The sequence below is a fragment of the Sturnira hondurensis genome, unplaced genomic scaffold, assembly GCF_014824575.4.
Source record: "Sturnira hondurensis isolate 20B ecotype Veracruz unplaced genomic scaffold, ASM1482457v3 Scaffold0021143, whole genome shotgun sequence".
Lineage (NCBI taxonomy): Eukaryota > Metazoa > Chordata > Mammalia > Chiroptera > Phyllostomidae > Sturnira > Sturnira hondurensis.
Genome location: NW_028093774.1, coordinates 6010809 through 6028403, shown reverse-complemented (window position 1 = coordinate 6028403; position 17595 = coordinate 6010809). Strand labels below are relative to the sequence as shown.

The window sequence follows — 17595 nt, the reverse complement described above, 5'->3', positions numbered from 1 at the left end:
AGACAACGGGCAGCAAACAGAAGGGACCTGTTTTTTCAAAGTGCCTGCCCCGCCTGCCTGCCTGCCCTGCACACTGAGCTGTGACTCTGCCCCCGGCCAGGTTTGAGCAGCTCCCGACTCAGTGCTGATGGCAGGGGTGGTGGCACGGCTGCCGTCCACCCTTGGGCACTTCGTGTGTTGCAGGCAGCCTTCCTGAAGGACGCCCTGGCGACAGCAATGTGAGATGTGAACCAGCCCTGCTGGCCACCATCGCAGAGCAGGAAGTCACCCACACCACTGTGCTGTGTGCCTTTGACTTCTACAGCGATGCGTGTCCATTGCTTCTCAGTAAAACTGGGAAAAAAGAATGTGAGAAGGGCACAGTTGCTCCCACTTTACAGATGGGAAATGGAGGCTCTGCCAAGTTAAGTAACTTTCTCGCGGCCCCGGGGCTCAGGGTGGGGAGGGGGTGAGGCCACATCCCCTGCAGAAGCCCTTCCCTCCGCACCGTTCAGCACTTTCCTATTACTTCCGACAAGCCATGGTCCATGCGCAGAAAGCAGACTGGAAGGAAATTCAGAAAATAGAGCAGAACCTTCCCCCGGCCACACCGAAAGCCCCATAAAGTGGGTGGTTGACTCTCGTTCATCCACGTATCTATCACCCAAGGTGGCTGTGAATGCGGCCCAACACAAAACTGTAAATGACTTAGACATTATGAGATGTCTCTGTGATCTTGTGTCACGAAGTGCTGAACGTGTGGCCCAGAACAGCTCCTCCCAGGGTGGCCCAGACACCAGAGGTGGCATGGCCCCGATCTAGAGCAAAGCTGGCACTAAATGGGTATTTTTTACGAGTGAATCTTTAGGTGATGGAGTCGAGGTGACTTTTATGGTCTTCTTTGTAGATTTTTGTATTCCTCTAATTTCTCACAAAAAACACATATCTTATTTATAATGAAAAACAAAACGTTGTTGAGAAGAATGACTAATCAGACCCATAAAGCAAAAGAGACAGTGGCCCCAGTTGCGAGGCACTTGTAAGACATAGGGGTTCGCAGAGGCTGAGTCTGATTCTAAGAGGGGCCTGGAGGGGCCTGGCCCGTCGGGTGTGGGGCACGGGGAAGCCCCGGGTTGGGAGCGTGGATGCTCCAGGTGGGACTCAGACAGTGTGTGCTGGAGAGGTAAAGGCCAAGGACATTCAGGCCAGCCACTGGTGGGGTCTGCTGCGCCGACCAACGCTGGAGACCCTACCCCTGGGTCCAAAATGGTGCGGAGAACCTCCCGGGTGCTTTGTAAAGACCCTCGTAGTGTGACTACACAGGAGAATTGAAGTCCGGGGCCAGAGTTTCTCTCACCTGAGAGGAAGCATTTGGCTTTGGGCTGGCATGCACATTACCTGGTCCTTTGCAGTAACTCTGCAGGGTCGGGGAAGAAGAAACCGCTCTGGGGGGCCCCCATCTCGGATTCTATTCCAGACCTTGCTACAGTGGAGCCCACCTCGCGGAGCTGTGGTGGGAACTAAACGTGATTGCACGTGGGCAGTGCCCAGCCCGGGGCAAGCAGAGAGAGGACAGGGAGACAGACATTTATGGAACTGGTTTTCTCATGATCATGACAGATGACCCTCAGGAAGAGCAGGTTGCAGGTCAAGTGCTAAGGCACTCGGCTGCCTGCTCGTGGAAGTCCCTCTGGGTGCGGGGGTCGGTCTTTGTTCTATGAAGACCTCAACTGATTGGATGAGGCCCACCTACTCTATGGAGGACAGTCTACTTTACCTACCAGTTTAAATGTTAATCTCTTCCAAAAGCACCCTCTCAGAAAGATCCAGAATAGTATTTGGCCAGAACACTATCCAGAAGAGTAACAGGTGGGCACCACGGCCCAGCCACATTGACACATAAGATTATGTCATCGGTGGCAGGAAAGCGGATGGAGCACCGTTTCCTCGGGGGTGCTGGTCTCCCTTCGTGGAGTGGACGTCTTCGACTGTGGTTCACAGACGCCTGGTCTTTGCATCCAGTCCAGTGTTAGAAGGCGTAAAAATGCACTCTTATTGTGAATGTTAACTCATCTTACCTTCGACTCCACGGCCAGAGCCAGGAGGAGGTCAGCCCTGCCCCTCTGAGAAGGCTCCAAATGTGTGAAGTGGCCCAGCTCACCATGGCTACTTGGGCAGATGGCCTTTGCTGGACACTATGGTCCTGCTGGTCACAGGACACAGCCCACCTCCCTGCAGCAGGCAGGACACTAGGCCCCAACATCCTCGGTGGACACCTTTCAGCACGTGGGACGTTAGGACAGAATACCAGCCTGAAGCACCTTTTAGCAGGAGGGACACTGGAGCCTGGTCACCCTCTCCGAACCCCCTCCACTCCATGGGACTCACGGTCCTGGGCCCCACTGAGAGCACCTTCCCTCCCGCTGTTGCCTGGCGCTGCCTGGATGTGACAAGTGCGCACCCCCTCCAGGCCTTCCCCCTCCCAGCTGTGCGGCTGTACTACTTCCTCCACGTTTCCAGAACAATCCCTCTTACCAGTCTCTGAGCTTAGCTCCCCTGCAGCTGCCCCTGCGGCCTGTGCTCCCTGGTGCTCACCCTGTAAGTGCTGGTACAAACAGCTGACTCTTTCCTTGGGCACTTGCCCCTGGGGTGTCCTGGGTGGTCTGTCTCTGACGTCCTTAAATACTCCCCCAGACAGGACAGACTTGTTCATACCTAGGTCACAGGGCCAGTTAGTAAACAACTGTGGACGCTGAAGCCGGAGACACTGCGGGGGTTCGTTAGCATCAGAAAAAAAGGTTCAGGGAGCCCGGATGTAGACCTGGCCTCAAGGGGCTCCAGAGCTCCAGCCGGCCAGAGTCAAAGGAGGCTGACCTGGGACTCTAGATGGGGAATCAGAACGGACAAGCCCAAGGGGCGACTGTAAAATGGTTTTCCAGTGACGAAGTGACTGGTGTGTGAGAAGGATGGGTTGGACAGAAACATCGTACGGGCCACTCCGTCCCCGTGGGAGGAGCCCGTGCGTGGTGCGCTGGACTCCGCACTCTGAACCTGTTCCTTGTTTGTTGGTTTAGATGCTCTTTGCAGGTTTTGCCACCCGGCTCTAATCAGACAGTTAGCTGAAGCTGCCTTCAGAATATTGTCACTTCTGTCTCGAGTGAAACGGTCACGCAGTTCTATGATAATCATTCTTGATATTGTGTGATTGAAGATTTGGGGTCTTGAAATCATGGGTCAAACTAACAACAAAACTGTTTACATCTACACCTTCGGTATATTGTCACAGGACTGTGAAAATCCCGTTGCAAACGTCCCAACCACAAGCTTCAACCTCTGTTGCCTCCTGCCCCTGCGGGGCCCTGCCCACCTGTGTTCTTTCCACCACTTAGTAGTAAAGGCTCCTGCCCACGCCTCCCCTCAGCCCGCCTGCCCCTGGCCAGCCACGGTGCTTCCTTGTGTGGCCCTGCGTGGGGTGACACACTCTCCTCTTGGGAACCGTGACAAGTGCGGATCTTTCAGAGGCAGTTCTCTCTCTCTGTGCCTGGCATCTTACCAGACCCGACTGAAACACACCTGGCGCCCATTCAACACGAACGCCAAGGGGAGGCTCGATTTCGCTGAGAACACAGTTTACGACGCTTTTGTGCCCGAAGCCAGTACAAGTCTGAATGGGCCCGGGAGGCCACCCTGCCTGCCAGGCACTGTGACGCCCCCTGGGAGTGACGTGCCCCTGGGAGCCAGGCGGTGGGGAGGAAAGCTGACAGCCCTCAGGCACCCCTGACTCCTGGGGCCTCCCGATGGCTGCGAGGGGGAACTGTAAGACAATTATATACCTTACAAAGTGATCCCCCAATAAGTCTAGTGCCCACCTGGCACCATACCGAGTTGTCACCCCAGCGCTGACTGTGTCCCCTCTGCTGTGCAGCACCTCCTCACAGTTAGTCACTTAACAACTGGCAGGTTGTACCTCTTAACTCTCCTCGCCTTATGGCCCATCGCCCACTGCCTTCCCATCTGGCGACCATGAAGGATGAAAATCGTAAAAATCATGATTCCGTTGACAGAGACACTGTGACCCGCATTGCGATCCTGAGGGCAGAGCCCTTGGCACAGAGCAAGGTGGCCCAGGCGGCATTGCAGCCTCCACATCTGGGCCCCACCTGGCTCTCACTGTGCCCTGGGTGAGGTGTTCTCACCCTTCGAGTCTCTGGTCCCCTGTTGGTGAGTGAGGTGGGAGTGTGGGGACCCCCCTCCGGCCTCTCCAGCTCTCTAGCATAACTCCCTTGTCTCTTCTTCCTCTCTGTGTAAAAGAGCTCGGAAAAGCCAATGCGAGGCACCCGTCCCCCCGGGAAAGGGGTCTCTGGATCTGGTGGTTGTGGGGGCCCCGCTGGAGGCTGCAGGAGTCGCCCTTGGTAATGAAAGGTGACGTGGAAGGAGCCGAGGTGGCCCGTTCAGCAGAAGCAAAGGGGAGGGTGGCACGGTAGCCTTTGCTTGGAACCCCGTGGTCCGCTGCTTCACACGCGGCTTGAGGAATCAGAGTGAAGGGGCGGGGCCATGGCCCTGCGAAGCAGCAGAGTGAGGGTGCACACCCAGAGGGTGGTGACTGCACGGATGGTGTCACAGCCTGGAAGGCAGCTGGCTTGCCAGTCTGGACGGGACACCGACGCCGTACCCAGAACGGCCTTCACCACCCATGCCTTTGAGGGACTCTGCGGGTCCAGTGGTGCCTCCCACAGACCCAGACTCCTCTCCTTGGCCCACAGCTACTCCCACCGTCTGACCTTGGCTCCGTCACGGTGGTCGTGGCAGCCTCTCCCTGTGCCCGGAGTTCCTGCCTTGGCCTTGGGGCTCATGGAAACACTCCCTCGAGCCTTGTCTCCCACTTCCTGGTCACCCTGTCCCACGCCTTCACAGCACTTACCATAACCCTAGAGGTCACGTTTGTTTGAAGTTTTGGTTTTATTGTGGTGGTCCAGCGCCCCGTCTAGATCCCAAAACTGGGGACCTTGTCTGTCTGATTCATTCCTAGCATGTCAGGTGCTCAGTACATTTTTGTTGAATGAATGGACAAATTCAATCAACAAAATGTCACATAATGACAATCTGGCCTTTGTGAGGGAACCATTAGGCCATTTTCAAATCCAGGACCCCAGAGGCACGGGGAGCACCATCGCTGGCCCAATTCACATTTCAGGTTGATGAAATTTATCCCTGTCTGTCTGCAGTAAAGGCGACTGCCCTGTATGCGACCACTCCCGGGCACTAAGGAATGGAAATGCGCTGACCCAGAAACGCCCCATGAAGCCGGTGACCTGGGAGGTTTGTGGGAAAGCGCGGCCTGGGGCTCAAGGGCTTCAGTTCGTGACCTGCGTCTCTGCTGCCTTCTGGCGCCTGAGCCTCAGAAGTGGCATCTGGGCAGCAACCGCAGCTCTGCTGGGGGCAGGGGGCCTCGGAACAGGAGGGGCACGCGGTTTATTTCCTGTGCCTTGTTAACGTCTCATTTGTCCATGGGCCTGGGCCCGCCTAGAACTTAGTGGGGTTCTCCACTTTCCCCAGAAAGAGCACCGTCCCTGTGGCTTTGCTGACAACCAGCAGCAGGAAGGACCTATTGAAGCAGATGGAGTGAGAGGCGCCATCCTCGGACCGGACCGTGAGCTTGGTGGCAGTGGCCGCCGCGGCCTCGGTGCCCTCCTCCCTGACGTCCAGCACAGCCTTGTGGGCAGCCTGCCAAGGGAAGAGCAACATCAACACTTTGCAGAAACTGAGAGTCGGTGTTTTGCCTGGGAATGGGGATACCCGACCCCCACCCCAATCGGCTTCAAGATTCCACGACATGCCTGGCGTGAGATTTGTTCAGTTGCAGCTCTGGCTGCTGCTCCTGGCCAGCTGGCCCCTAGGCATGGAGTTGAGTGGTTACACATACAGCCCAGAGAGACCTAGGTTTGAGTCCCAGCTCTGCTGCTTACTGTCGCAAAAGGTATTTAGATGCCACGTGCTTCACTTTCCAAATCGGGAAAAGGCTGGTAATAATTGCACGAATCCCATGGGGTTATTTGATGAATTAAAGGAGATCATACAAAGCGTGGACACCAGAGTCAGGGCCACAGCCGTTGCACAGGAGACACGGGTTGGGTGTTGCTGAATATCGCGTCCCTACTCGTTCTTCTACAGAAGAGATTCTTCACCTGGGGTTCACGTGCCGCGAAGCTTCAGGCGCCTGGGACCCCTGGACAATTACGGCCATTCTTTTCCACATGTGTGCATGGGCACATAGTGGGGAGAGGCCCACAGTGCTCATTGTCTGCCCGTGGGGCCTCCCTGCATCCTTCCCTGACACCAGTGACCAAGGTCCCCTTCAGTGGCCCAGGACCACCCCTGACCATTATAATCTGTTATCGCAATAAATTTTAGGTCAGGGATCAGGAACCCATATGCAGACACGGGTAAGACAGGTAACCCCAATGGGACAAGAAGACCTCTCATAAGGGCATGGGGCCCACAGGGAGCCCCGAGGCCACCCTCTGTCTAAAAGGGGTGCTCACAGCCTGGCCCCAGTCGATGGCCACTGTGCAGAGACTCGGACTCACGGTGTGGGAATTGGGTCAACGAGTTGTTTCAAAAGAATCAGAAATCTACATTTTTAGGTCCAATAACCTGCATTTGAGAAGTCCGCTCTCTCTTTTCCTGTTTTTCTTTTTTCTTTTTTTTTTTTGGACTAATGTCCCATGAGTAGCCACGTTATGACCTCAGCGTGAGGACCTGGGCCCCAGGGAGGCGAGGTCCAGGGCCTGGGGTTCCCCTGCCTGGTTCTCCGAGAACGGCAGTTGAACCTCAGAACACTTGTTGGACGAGGGAGAAAGGATGCCCCTGCCTCAGGGGTATGATGGCCATGAAGCATCAGACCTGGCAGCCATTTTATCCGGCCATTTTATCCCTGGCCATTTTATGCGGCCTCATTGTCGCCTCAGAGACGTCACTTCGCCTCCTGGGGGCTTTGTTTCCTTATCGGTGAGACAGGAGCGCTCAGTCAGTCTCCATAGGCCCTTCCACCTCGGCTCTCATGCAGATATTCTCAGCGACCAACTCACTTTGGAAACTTGAAGGAAGTCTCTCTTTGTGATTCCAGAAAAATCAGCATTTTTGCCAAAAGCATCCCGGATGCCCATCTTTGGGAGAATGTTTTCCAGGTCATAGGAGGTAGACATGGAAAATTTTGGAAGGAACACCTCTATCCACCTGTGGAGAAGGGGAAAGGAAGGGATGAGTCACAGGCCCTGGGCCCCCATCTCTGTTTCTGGCTGGCATTTCAGCAGACTCTTCTGCCACTGGGTGCTGCCTAAGGGTCAACGCCTCCCAGGCAACCAGCCCAGCTTGCTCTGGAAGTGAGCCCACTGGATGAGCAAGTTCAGTCCTGAAGATGTAAGAGATGAAAAATAGGACCACCCCCTCAAGTAGAGGACAGAGCAGAGAAGGGGGCTCAGCAGGGGAGCCTATAGCAGAGGCCATTGGGATGTGCCAGATGGTGACAGAAGTGAGCTGGCCACCCCCGGACCAGAGTGCCACCCACCAACCGTTCTTGAGACAAACCCTGCTAACCTCTGAGAGCGGCCAAGTCCGCACGTGGTTACCAAGCAACTTAAACGTGGCTGGTGCCAACAAGAAGCTACGCTTTAAGTTTAATTTAATTTTAATTTGAATAACCGTATGTGGCTGGTGGCTGTCATGGTGGACAGCACAGGCCTGGAGTTTGGCACACTTTTTCCTCCTCTGTGGTGGTTTCCCTGGACCTGAGTGAATAGCCCACACCCACTGAGCATTAGCTCAGGGCCAGGCCTTGTCTCGGCACATTCCTGAACGCTGTCTCCATTTTAGTGATGGGAAAGCTTAGTGTGAGCGCTTTGGCCAAGGTCACGTACTTAATGAGTCACAGAAATCTAAGCACAAAAGTGTTGGATGGACACTTCGTTGATGGACTTTTGTGACACCCAGCACAACAGACAGCTCTCTCTCCCCGCATTGTGCTGGCTTGGCCCTCTTCGCCTTCTCTCTGCCATGTCTCTGTACAGACACCGCACCCTCACCTGCGGCCTCTGCCTCTCTCAAGCCTGGTTATAGTCGCAGGAGAGCACGAGCCGGCGAAGCGTTCTGCCGAGTCCCTTGGTCCCCACCTTTGCATCGGTACCAGTGCTGTTCCTCTTTCAAGCCTGCCCTTTCCAAGCCCCTATGTCCTACCCATACCTTCGTGTTCTGTCCATACCTGTGGCCAAAGGTGCCCCTCCTTGAAGCCTTCCATCCACCCCAGCTGAAAGTGACCTCTTTGTCCACAGGCTCCTCAGCACTCCGCCTGCCTCCCCAAGGCATGGACCTTTGTCTTTCCTGAATTACACTTATCCTTGAGCCTGTCCTTTCTCTCCTAGGTGATGCCCACAGTGCCAAGAAATGCTCTTTCCCCACCCGGGGCTGTACACCAGCCTCAGGTCCTAGCAAACTGACACAGGTGCCCACCTCTTCTGGAGGGAGTGGCTCCATTTCCTCAGTGTCCTGGGTGACAAGGACTGCTCCAGCCGCCTCATCCCGCCCTGGATGGGGAGGACAAAGAAGGCTGCGGCGTCTCCATTGTAGTCCATCTGCAGCACAGAGCAGTTCAGCTCCGGGTCCACTCCGAAAGCAAATTTCTCCACCTGGTGCATCATGGGGACCTTGACAGTGGTCTTGCCCACCAAGAACGGGTATCTTTTACTTGTGTACACGGGGTTAAAAGGCTTTGCCCACCTGGCTGGCGCAAAGAGAGAAGAGAGCTCTTTATGTCACCTTGCAATTAGTGCAGTAACAACAGCCAAACTGATAAAGGAAGGACCTCTGAACACTCTCTCTACCATAAAAAAAAAGAGAGAGAACTGCCAGTAACAATTGAAATTAATTTTTCAGAACTCTGGAAATTAATCAAATGCTTTCAGAAAAGTGGGAAACAATTTATTAGAGAAAAATAGCTAAATTTTGGTGAGAACAGTCAAGTTCATGGTATTTCAACTTGCCCTAGTCCCACTCCCCTGCCCCCTCCCACCAAAACGCCCCAGCTCTGTGGCATCCTCGAAAAGTAAGAGCCTGCATTTGCAGTGGAATTCGGCCACCTGAGGGCCCTGTAGGATAAAAATGGGGCTGGAACCTTTTTAAAGCCTCATTCCTAAAGAATTGTCCTCGTTTGAGCTGTTCTGTGCTTCCCTGGGAGGCATCACTTGCAACGCTGTCTGTGTTTGATCTGATTGGGAGCTCAACCACGGTAAAAAGCCATTTCCTTGGGGAAAACTCATCAAAAGGAGTTCCAGGTACTGATAAGTTTTGCAGCTGCCTGAGGAAATAGCTAACGATCAGCTCATCAAAAGGCTCAACAGGACAGGCCGGGGTGAGGGTGGCGGTGGCATCTGTGAAGATGACAGAGTGAGGGCCTCTGCATATTTACCCCTTTATAAAGGCGAAAACGAAAAGGGAAAAAAACACCCTGGCATACATAGAGTCAGCTTTTTCAGAACTCTGGAAACTAACCAAAGGCTTGCAGCAGCCTGGGAAGAGTCTATTCAAGAAAAGTGGCTGAATCTCAATGAGTCCAGTCAACTCTGTGACGTTTTAACTTTGTGTTAGTCTCACCCTCTACTTTCCAGCTCAGCAGCAGCTTTGAAAATGGGCAGATTGTATTCCCAACACCAGAGGAGGAGGAACAGATCTGAAGAAATTGGAAAGCCTCATTCCCAAAGAATTGTAACTACTTGACCTGTCTGATAGCTTCCTGGAAGAGCCCACTTACAAGGCTGATTGGAATTCACCCAGTGCTAAAAGCATTTCTCCCCCAGGGTCAGGGAGTGTTTGTAAGGAACAATTATAAGCAAGTGTTTTAGCTTCGTGGTTGCCTGGAGGAGGATAACAGATGGGACAAACAATAGACTCATCCAAATATTTAAAAGGAAAAGCTGAGGGAAAAGATGTCCATAGAGACTTTGGAAAGTTCCAGCATACCCTGGGCTTTTAGATGCTGCATGCATGTGTAGTGTATATGCATATTTGAAAAAAAATGAAAAGGCTCTAGTTCTCAGCTCTGGCTGACCTTGATGGTCTACACAAACAGAAACTGAATGCTGAGTTAGGGCTAGAAACTGCCTTGATGGGTGTCGATGGCATACCCCACAATGCACACAAACGCCCTTGGTACAGACGGGGAGATTTATTTGTCCCAGGCATTTCAGAAATCTCTGCCCAATCATGGCTGCACAGGACAGAGTGCGACTTTAAAAATTAGTTCAGAAAAATCACCAAACAAACAACTACTGCAACAAGCAGTAACAAACCTGTGGGAGAGGAAAAGAATCTGATTTTCAGAGTTGCCACATTACCTTGTTGTTAAAATCCAGCTTTTATTAAAAAAACAATATTCAGCATAAAAAGAACAAAGTATGGACTGTACACAGGAAAAAAGCAATCCACTAACGTCAGAAGTGAAGGAAGGAATACCAACATAGATCCCGCGGACATTCAGGGTAAAGCAGAGAAATGCTGTGAACAACTCTGCCCACAAGCTGATGACCTACATGAAATGGTCCCATTCCTTGAAAGACACAATTCACCCAAACTCACCTAAGAAGTAGTAGACAATGTGAACAGGCCCACACCTACTAAAGAAACTTACAATATTTAATAACTTTCAAAAATAAAAAAGTAACAGGCAGTGATAAGCTTTGCAGCTGCCTGAGGCAGTTGCAAAAAGGCACCCGGTCCAGATGGAAAGAAGCGGAGAGAATACTTCCTAGCTCATTCCATGAGGCCTCCATTACCCTTACACCAACGCCAGATAGAGACACTGTAAGAGAACTCCAGACCAATATTTCTCATGAACATTGATGCAAAAATACTCAACAAAATATTAACAGATCAAATCTGACTGTGTATAGAAATAATTGTACACCACAACCAAATGGGGTTTACTCCAGGTTTGCAAGGCTGGTTCAACATTCGAAAATCAATTAATGTAATCTATCACATAAATAAACTAAGCAAGAAAAATTACATAATCATATTTTGGATGTAGAAAAAGCACTTGACAAAATCCAACACCCATTTATGATAAAACAACAACAAAACCATTTAATAAACAACAACAAAACCATTTAATAAACTTGATAAAAAATTTCTACAAAAAACACAGGTAATGTGGCACTTAATGGTGAGAAACTCTAAGCTTCCCCACCCCTCCACGGTCAGGTAGAATGCAAGAATGTCCCTTCTTACTACTTCTTTTAAACACTATACTGGGAGTTCTAGCCAATGCAACAAGACAAGAAAAGGAAATAAAATGTATACAGATTGTGAAGAAAGAAGTAAAACTGTCTTTGTTTGCCAATGACGTGATTGTCTATGTAGGAAATTCAAAAGAATAGACAAAAGAATTTCTGGAACTAATAAATGATTATAGCAAGGTTGCAGAATACAAGATCAATATATTGTACAAAAGTCAATCACTTTTATATATACCAGCAATGAACAAGTGGAATTTGAAATTAAAAACAGTACCATTTAGCATCTCCCTAAAATGAAATACTTAGGTATAAACCTAACAAAATATGTGCAAGATCTATAAGAAGAAAACCACAAAACTCTGATAAATAAAATCAAATAACTAAATAAATGGAAAGATATCCTATGTTCATGGATAGAAAGGCTCCATATTGTTAAGATGTCAATTTTTCCCAACTTGATTTATAGATTTAATGAAATCCCTGTCAAAATCCTAGAAAGGTGTAGTGTACGTAATAACAAACTGGTTCTAAAGCTTGTATCAAGTTGCAAAAGGCCCAGAACAGACAATACAATATTGAAGGAGAAGAGCAAAGTTGGAAGACTGACTCTAACCAACTTAAAGATTTACTATAGAGCTACAGTAATCCCAAGAGTGTGGTATTGATGAAAAAATAGACAAGCAGATCACTAGAACAGAATAGAGAGCCCAGAAATAGACCTAGATAAATATAGGCATCTGATCTTTGACAAAGGAGAGAAGGGTAATGCAAAGGAGCGAAGACAGCCTTTTCAACATATCCTGCTGGAGTAACTGACACCCGTATGCAGAATAATGAGTCCAGACCCGAACCTTGTACTCATCTCAAAAACTAACTCAAAATGACTCATAGACCTAAATGAAAAACACAGAACTATAAAACACCTACAAGTTTTCTCCTACTTTAGTAGAAAACCTAGATGACCTTAGGCATGGCAGTAATGGTTTATGTATCATGCCAAGGGCATACTACATAAAAGAAATAATTGATAAGCTGAACTTCATTAAATTCAAAATTGGTCTGGAAAGACATTGTTAAGAGGATGAGAAAACAAGCCACAGACAGTAAGAAAATATTTGTGAAATATACATCTGATAAAGAACTGTTACCCAAAATGAACACAGAATTGCTAAAACTTAATAGCAAACAAACAACTGGATTTAAAAATTGGAAAGGCCTTGACAGACATCTCATCAAAGAAGATGACACACAGATGGCAAATAAACATACGGACATACATTCTGCATCATACATCATCAGGGAAATGCAAATTAAAACGAGATACCAGTGCACACCTATTCAAAAGGCAGAAGTCTGGACCACTGACACCAAATGCTGGCGAGGATGCGGAGCGACGGAAACTCTCACTCACTGCTGCTGGGAATGCCAAATGGTACAGTCACGGTGGAGACTTCGGTGGTTTCTTTCAGAACCAACCATCTTCTGCCATACAATCCCACAAACATGCTCCTTGGTGCAAGGAATTGAACACGACATTTACAGAAAGACTGGCACATGCCATATGATTCTATTTCTATGAAATGTCCAGAATGTCTGCAGAGGCAGAGAGTAGATAGCTTGGTGGTGGGGAAAGAGCAGGAGCCAGGAGTGACTGCTAATGGTGAGTGGGTTTTTGTTTGAGATGATAAGAATGTTTGGGGATTACGTACTAGAGATATTTACACAACCCTGTGGATCTGAAGTGAAGTGACTATAACCAAAAACCAAAACCCCCTGAACTGTATACTTTAATTTTATGGTTTATGAATTGTATTTAAGTAAAATTAAGCTAAATGGAACAACATATATTAAATACAGGAAACTTAGTAGGAACTTGACACATATTTATTATTTTTTCCTCTCGTCCAACCTTGCAGAATGGACGGATAAATGGGTAGGTGGCTGCAGGAGAGGAGGGGGAGAGGGAAGGAAGGAGAGAGAGCAGAGAGAGGGCGGGATGGCACAGTGTGTCCCTGACAACTCTGTCTGGGGAGTCCAGGTGCTTCACCCATAAGCACAGCCCTATGAAGTTGACTTTATCATCTGTCCAGTTGGCATAATCCTGGCTCACATCAGCCACTCAACACATGCTTGATCTTTTCAAGCAACATGCTTAGAATCACAAAATAAATTAGGGCAAAGGTGGAATTCAACCCTGACGTTGTCCAACTTTAAACCTTAAGCTCATTCAGGGCAACATGGTGTTTCTGTAAGCTGTGAAGCTCTAGACAGATGCACAGGGGTGTGCACGACAGTCAGACTGTTACCCAAATGTACAAAGAATTCCCAAAACTTAACTGGATTCCTAAAACGTAGCAAACACAGAACTGCCTGGACTTCCACATCTGTGAAAGCGTTCTCACTTTTGGGTAGCCTTCTTTTTTATTTTTAAAGTACTGTTTACACTCAGTATTATTCTGCGTTGGCTGCAGGTGTGCGGCACAGTGTGACACAATCATACAGTTCACAAAGTGACCCCCTGATATTTCCGGTATCCCTCCGGCACTGTGCACAGTCATTACAATAGCGTTGACTATATTCCCTGTGCTGTACTTTGCATCCCCATGACTGTTCTGTGACTACCAATCAGTACTTCTCAATCCCTTCACCTTTTTCACCCAGGCCCCCAACCCCTCCCCTCTGGCAGCTATCAGTCTGGTTCTTAACCTGGGTTGTCAGAAAGCTCTGTGTCCCTTTTCAAAACCTTCAGGGGGCAGCAGGGCAGCTACTGGTGGCAAGAAATGAGGTCCTTTCTCCGAAACTGATTTCTAGAAAATGTTTGTGTCCCACGGGCTGCCCACGGAGCCCCATGTTAGGCCCTCAGGACTCATAATCAGGCTGTAAAAGACGAAACGGAATGAGCCCCCACTGTAACTGATAAACTGAAGCTGAGGGAGGGAACGTGAGACAGCCAAGGTCAGGCGCCAGCTCGCTCCAAAGCTAGTTAGCACTCGGCCAGTTAGAACTCGGGCCTTCTCACTGTCCCACCCTGCTCTCTGGGGTTTGTGGGCAGTGGGGGTGGGGAGGAACAGAACGTTAAAATCCGAGTGAACCTCTCAGAGCCTTACCTTTAAAGAAAATGTAGTTCACCAGGACCATGGCTGTCTGAGGTTCAAGGTCTTGGATCAAGTCTACAACCTTCCCTTTGGTTTCCTTCTCCACATAGCTGTTGATCCTCTTCTGGGCTGTAGAGGTGTTGTAGAAATCTGTAGAAAAGACTTCTGACTCATACAGCCTCCTGACATCGTTCAAGAACTCTGGCTGCAGCTGCAGCCCCTTTTTGATGAAGAGGACATTCCCCATCCTCAAGTCCAGGTCAGTGCTGGGGACTCGGAGTGAGTGGACCACACGCTGGAAGCCCTGCTGAATTGTGGCCTCTGGCGTGTGTGTGAGGTTGAACCCCATGCTCTGAAGGATCTGGGTCTTGGTGGCTGCGTGGGCTCCCAGGGCAAGCATGGCCAGAGAGGCAGAGATGCTCACTGGAGAGAAGAAGATATTCTGGCTTGGGGTCTTTGAAACCAGCTGCTTGTACAGGTGGAAGGCGAAGTTGGTGTTGCTGAAAGACACCTGGGAGGCAGGGATGTCCTTGGTGGAGGACGGGCAGAGGGATCCTTTGCTGGGGAGACTGGACGGGGACACACAACAGATTGAAGCACAGAAGCTAACAACTAAGAAAACTTGGTGAAAGGAAGATGCCATTTTGGAACGAGGTAAGTCTGCAAGAGAGGAAAAAACCATTGAGTGGAGGTAAGCTGAGGGTACAGGGCCTGAATCAGAGACCTTACAACCTCATTAGCAATGGAATGGGGACAAGCAGGACAGTTAACAGATTCCATGGAATCTCACCCCCGGGTTCGGGGGAGGGGGGTGTGGAGGAAAAGGGAACAGGGAACCATAAGAGAGGGGCTGCGGGAGCAGAGGCCATACATAGACTTGACCGACTTGACTCGGGCTGTGGGACCCACTGAAGGGTTGACGCGGAGGCCAGTCTCAATCCGAATGGAATTGTCAAGGGCTGTTCTGGGAGCTACGTGTGTCATTCCTTGCTCTTCCCACCTCGGGCCCGCTGCCTCGCACCATATAGGAGCTCAGTCAGTAGTTGCTGGCGCACTTACCTGGGCTGGAGGAGCATTTACACCAGGAGCCCGACCCAGGGTGGATAGGAACGGAGGAAGGAGGAACATGGCACTAAAATCCCGAGTGTCTCCTATTTGATGAGCCCTGAAACTGGCTGGGGTCTTCAGAAAGCGATGTGGAAAATGGGGGGTCTGTAGTACACCGGCGATGAGCTGGGGCCTGCTGTGTTAACGTGGGTAGTAATGACGGACCGCAGCACTTGAAAGTGCTCTGACTGCAGTTGAAAGTCAGAGCCTAAACAAGACCCTTTGTTTTTCCCACAACCTCAGAACACTACATCGTGTTTAAAGAATGTAGCCTTGTGCGATCGCCCTCGCATCGTGTCACCTCCCCGAGTCTCACTTTCCCCACCTGTGAGTGAGGGTCGCTCCGAGGAAAAAGTGAAACGGTCTCTATAGGCCCAGCATGGCGTCTGGCTCACAGTGTGCCTAGGAAGTGGGGTGAGGGGACAGGCATGTCCCTGTGTGAGAAAGGGTGAGGTTGAAGGAAGGAAAGGGCAGCCTTGCTCTGGGGCAGAGGAGTCACAGCCGGGCACAGGGACGGGGCACACCACGGAACACCAGGGACCTGTACCCCTCTCTGGGGAGGAATGGGTGTGGGTGGGGATTCCAAGGGGCACCTCCTAACACCAGCTCTGCCGCCCAGAGGGTCCCCTCCCCATCAGTATATGTGGCCTTGCTAGAGGACATCTGACCCCATTCCCCAAATCCTCCTGAGTGGGAGCCCTGGGCTGGGTGGGGGGACCTGCCTGAACCAGTTGCCTCTCAGGGAGCCAGCTAGTAAATGTTCTGGTCCTGTCATGGCCTGGCCTCCCCGTGATCTCAGGCAAGGTGCTGAGTCTCTCTGGGCCTCAGGGAGGAGGCCTCGGAGGGCTTCCTTCCTTAACAGTCTGGGCTGTGTGGCCATGGGCCTCCAGGGGCAGGTCCTTACACTGCAGATCTCCTTCAGGCACCTCTCAAAAATCTCACCTCCATATTTGGCCTCCCCCCATTCCAAACTCCTGTCCTCCCATGGTGGCCCTTCTGTCTCCCCCCAGTCTCTCTCCCAGTCCCATAAGGGCCTTCTCCCTGCTGTGTCAAGACAGGTCTGAGGGTGAGCAAGACTCCTGCCAGTGAGCTCTTCCAATCAGGGTGACAGGGACAGTTTGTCCTGCTCCCCACTGTGGCTGCCCCTGTCTGGGCGCCCCTCTCCCAGCTGCCCCGGCCTTTGTCCCACCTGCCATTGTCTCTCACCTGCTCAGTTCCTCACTCATCTAGGCACCTGTCCACCCTGCAGACAGGTCGAGCTTTCTAGATGTAGATCTCATGTGTCACTCTCCCACTCGGATTCCTCAGTGGCTCCCTGCTGACCTCGGGAGGAACGCCCTAGCACCTGGCATGTCAGGTCCTTGCTACTGGGCCCCAACTTACGTCACTGGCTTCATTCTGGGGTACTAACTGTTCTAGTTTCCTGGAAAGGTTGCGTTTCTCTCGGTCTACCCACCCTCCACTGTTTTCATTTACCTTCTTATCCAGCCTGAGTGTCAAAAGGCTTTGTTTCACTCCAAACCCCTGCACTCCCTGGGGCCTCAGCTTCTCTGACAGACATTTTCAGCGAGGCCCTAGGAAGGGCTGTTTGGTCCATTGCACATTTCCAATCGCCAATCTTTATTTGCCTGTTACCACAGCACTGATCCACTCATTGCCCCACTGACTGTTGGGAATATCTCAACCTTTTCCCTTTCTGTCCGATGGGCTCTTCACCCAGCCATGTATGCACACACACGCAATGCCCAGATCACCTTGTCTCTTACCTCCCATTAAAGACAGCCCCTCAGAAAAGGAACTCCCCCAGCCTCCTCCACCAAAGACACAGGACTACTCTACCCAGTTCACCTCCCCTTCCCCACTCCTCCCCTCTACTCCTCCTTCTAGGGTCAGTACTCCTTCCAGAACTTGAGAAAGCATCCTTATCTCCAACTCAGGACCCCTATACCTCTCTCTTCTGTACTTCAGTGCTCCCTCCTAACTGGGTTCTCACCATTGGCTTATAAAGACGTTCAATTCTTGCCCATGAAGACAAATAAACCACCAAAGACACAATAAAAATCTCATTCCCTTCTAGGTGCTGCCCTTTTTTTTTCTCTCCATTACAGCCCAAATCTTCAAGAGCTGCA

At 50.7% G+C, this 17595-nt stretch overlaps 1 protein-coding gene across 1 annotated transcript; it reads right to left on the bottom strand.

Moving 5' to 3' along the window:
- Positions 1–5333: 5333 nt before the first annotated feature.
- LOC118976697 (serpin A9-like) lies at positions 5334–14774 on the bottom strand. Its single transcript, XM_037031313.1, is given in 5 exon segments — positions 5334–5390; positions 5503–5703; positions 7068–7215; positions 8485–8755; positions 14372–14774. Coding segments are annotated over 5 exon segments (1065 nt in total). The 5' UTR covers positions 14760–14774.
- Positions 14775–17595: the final 2821 nt, after the last annotated feature.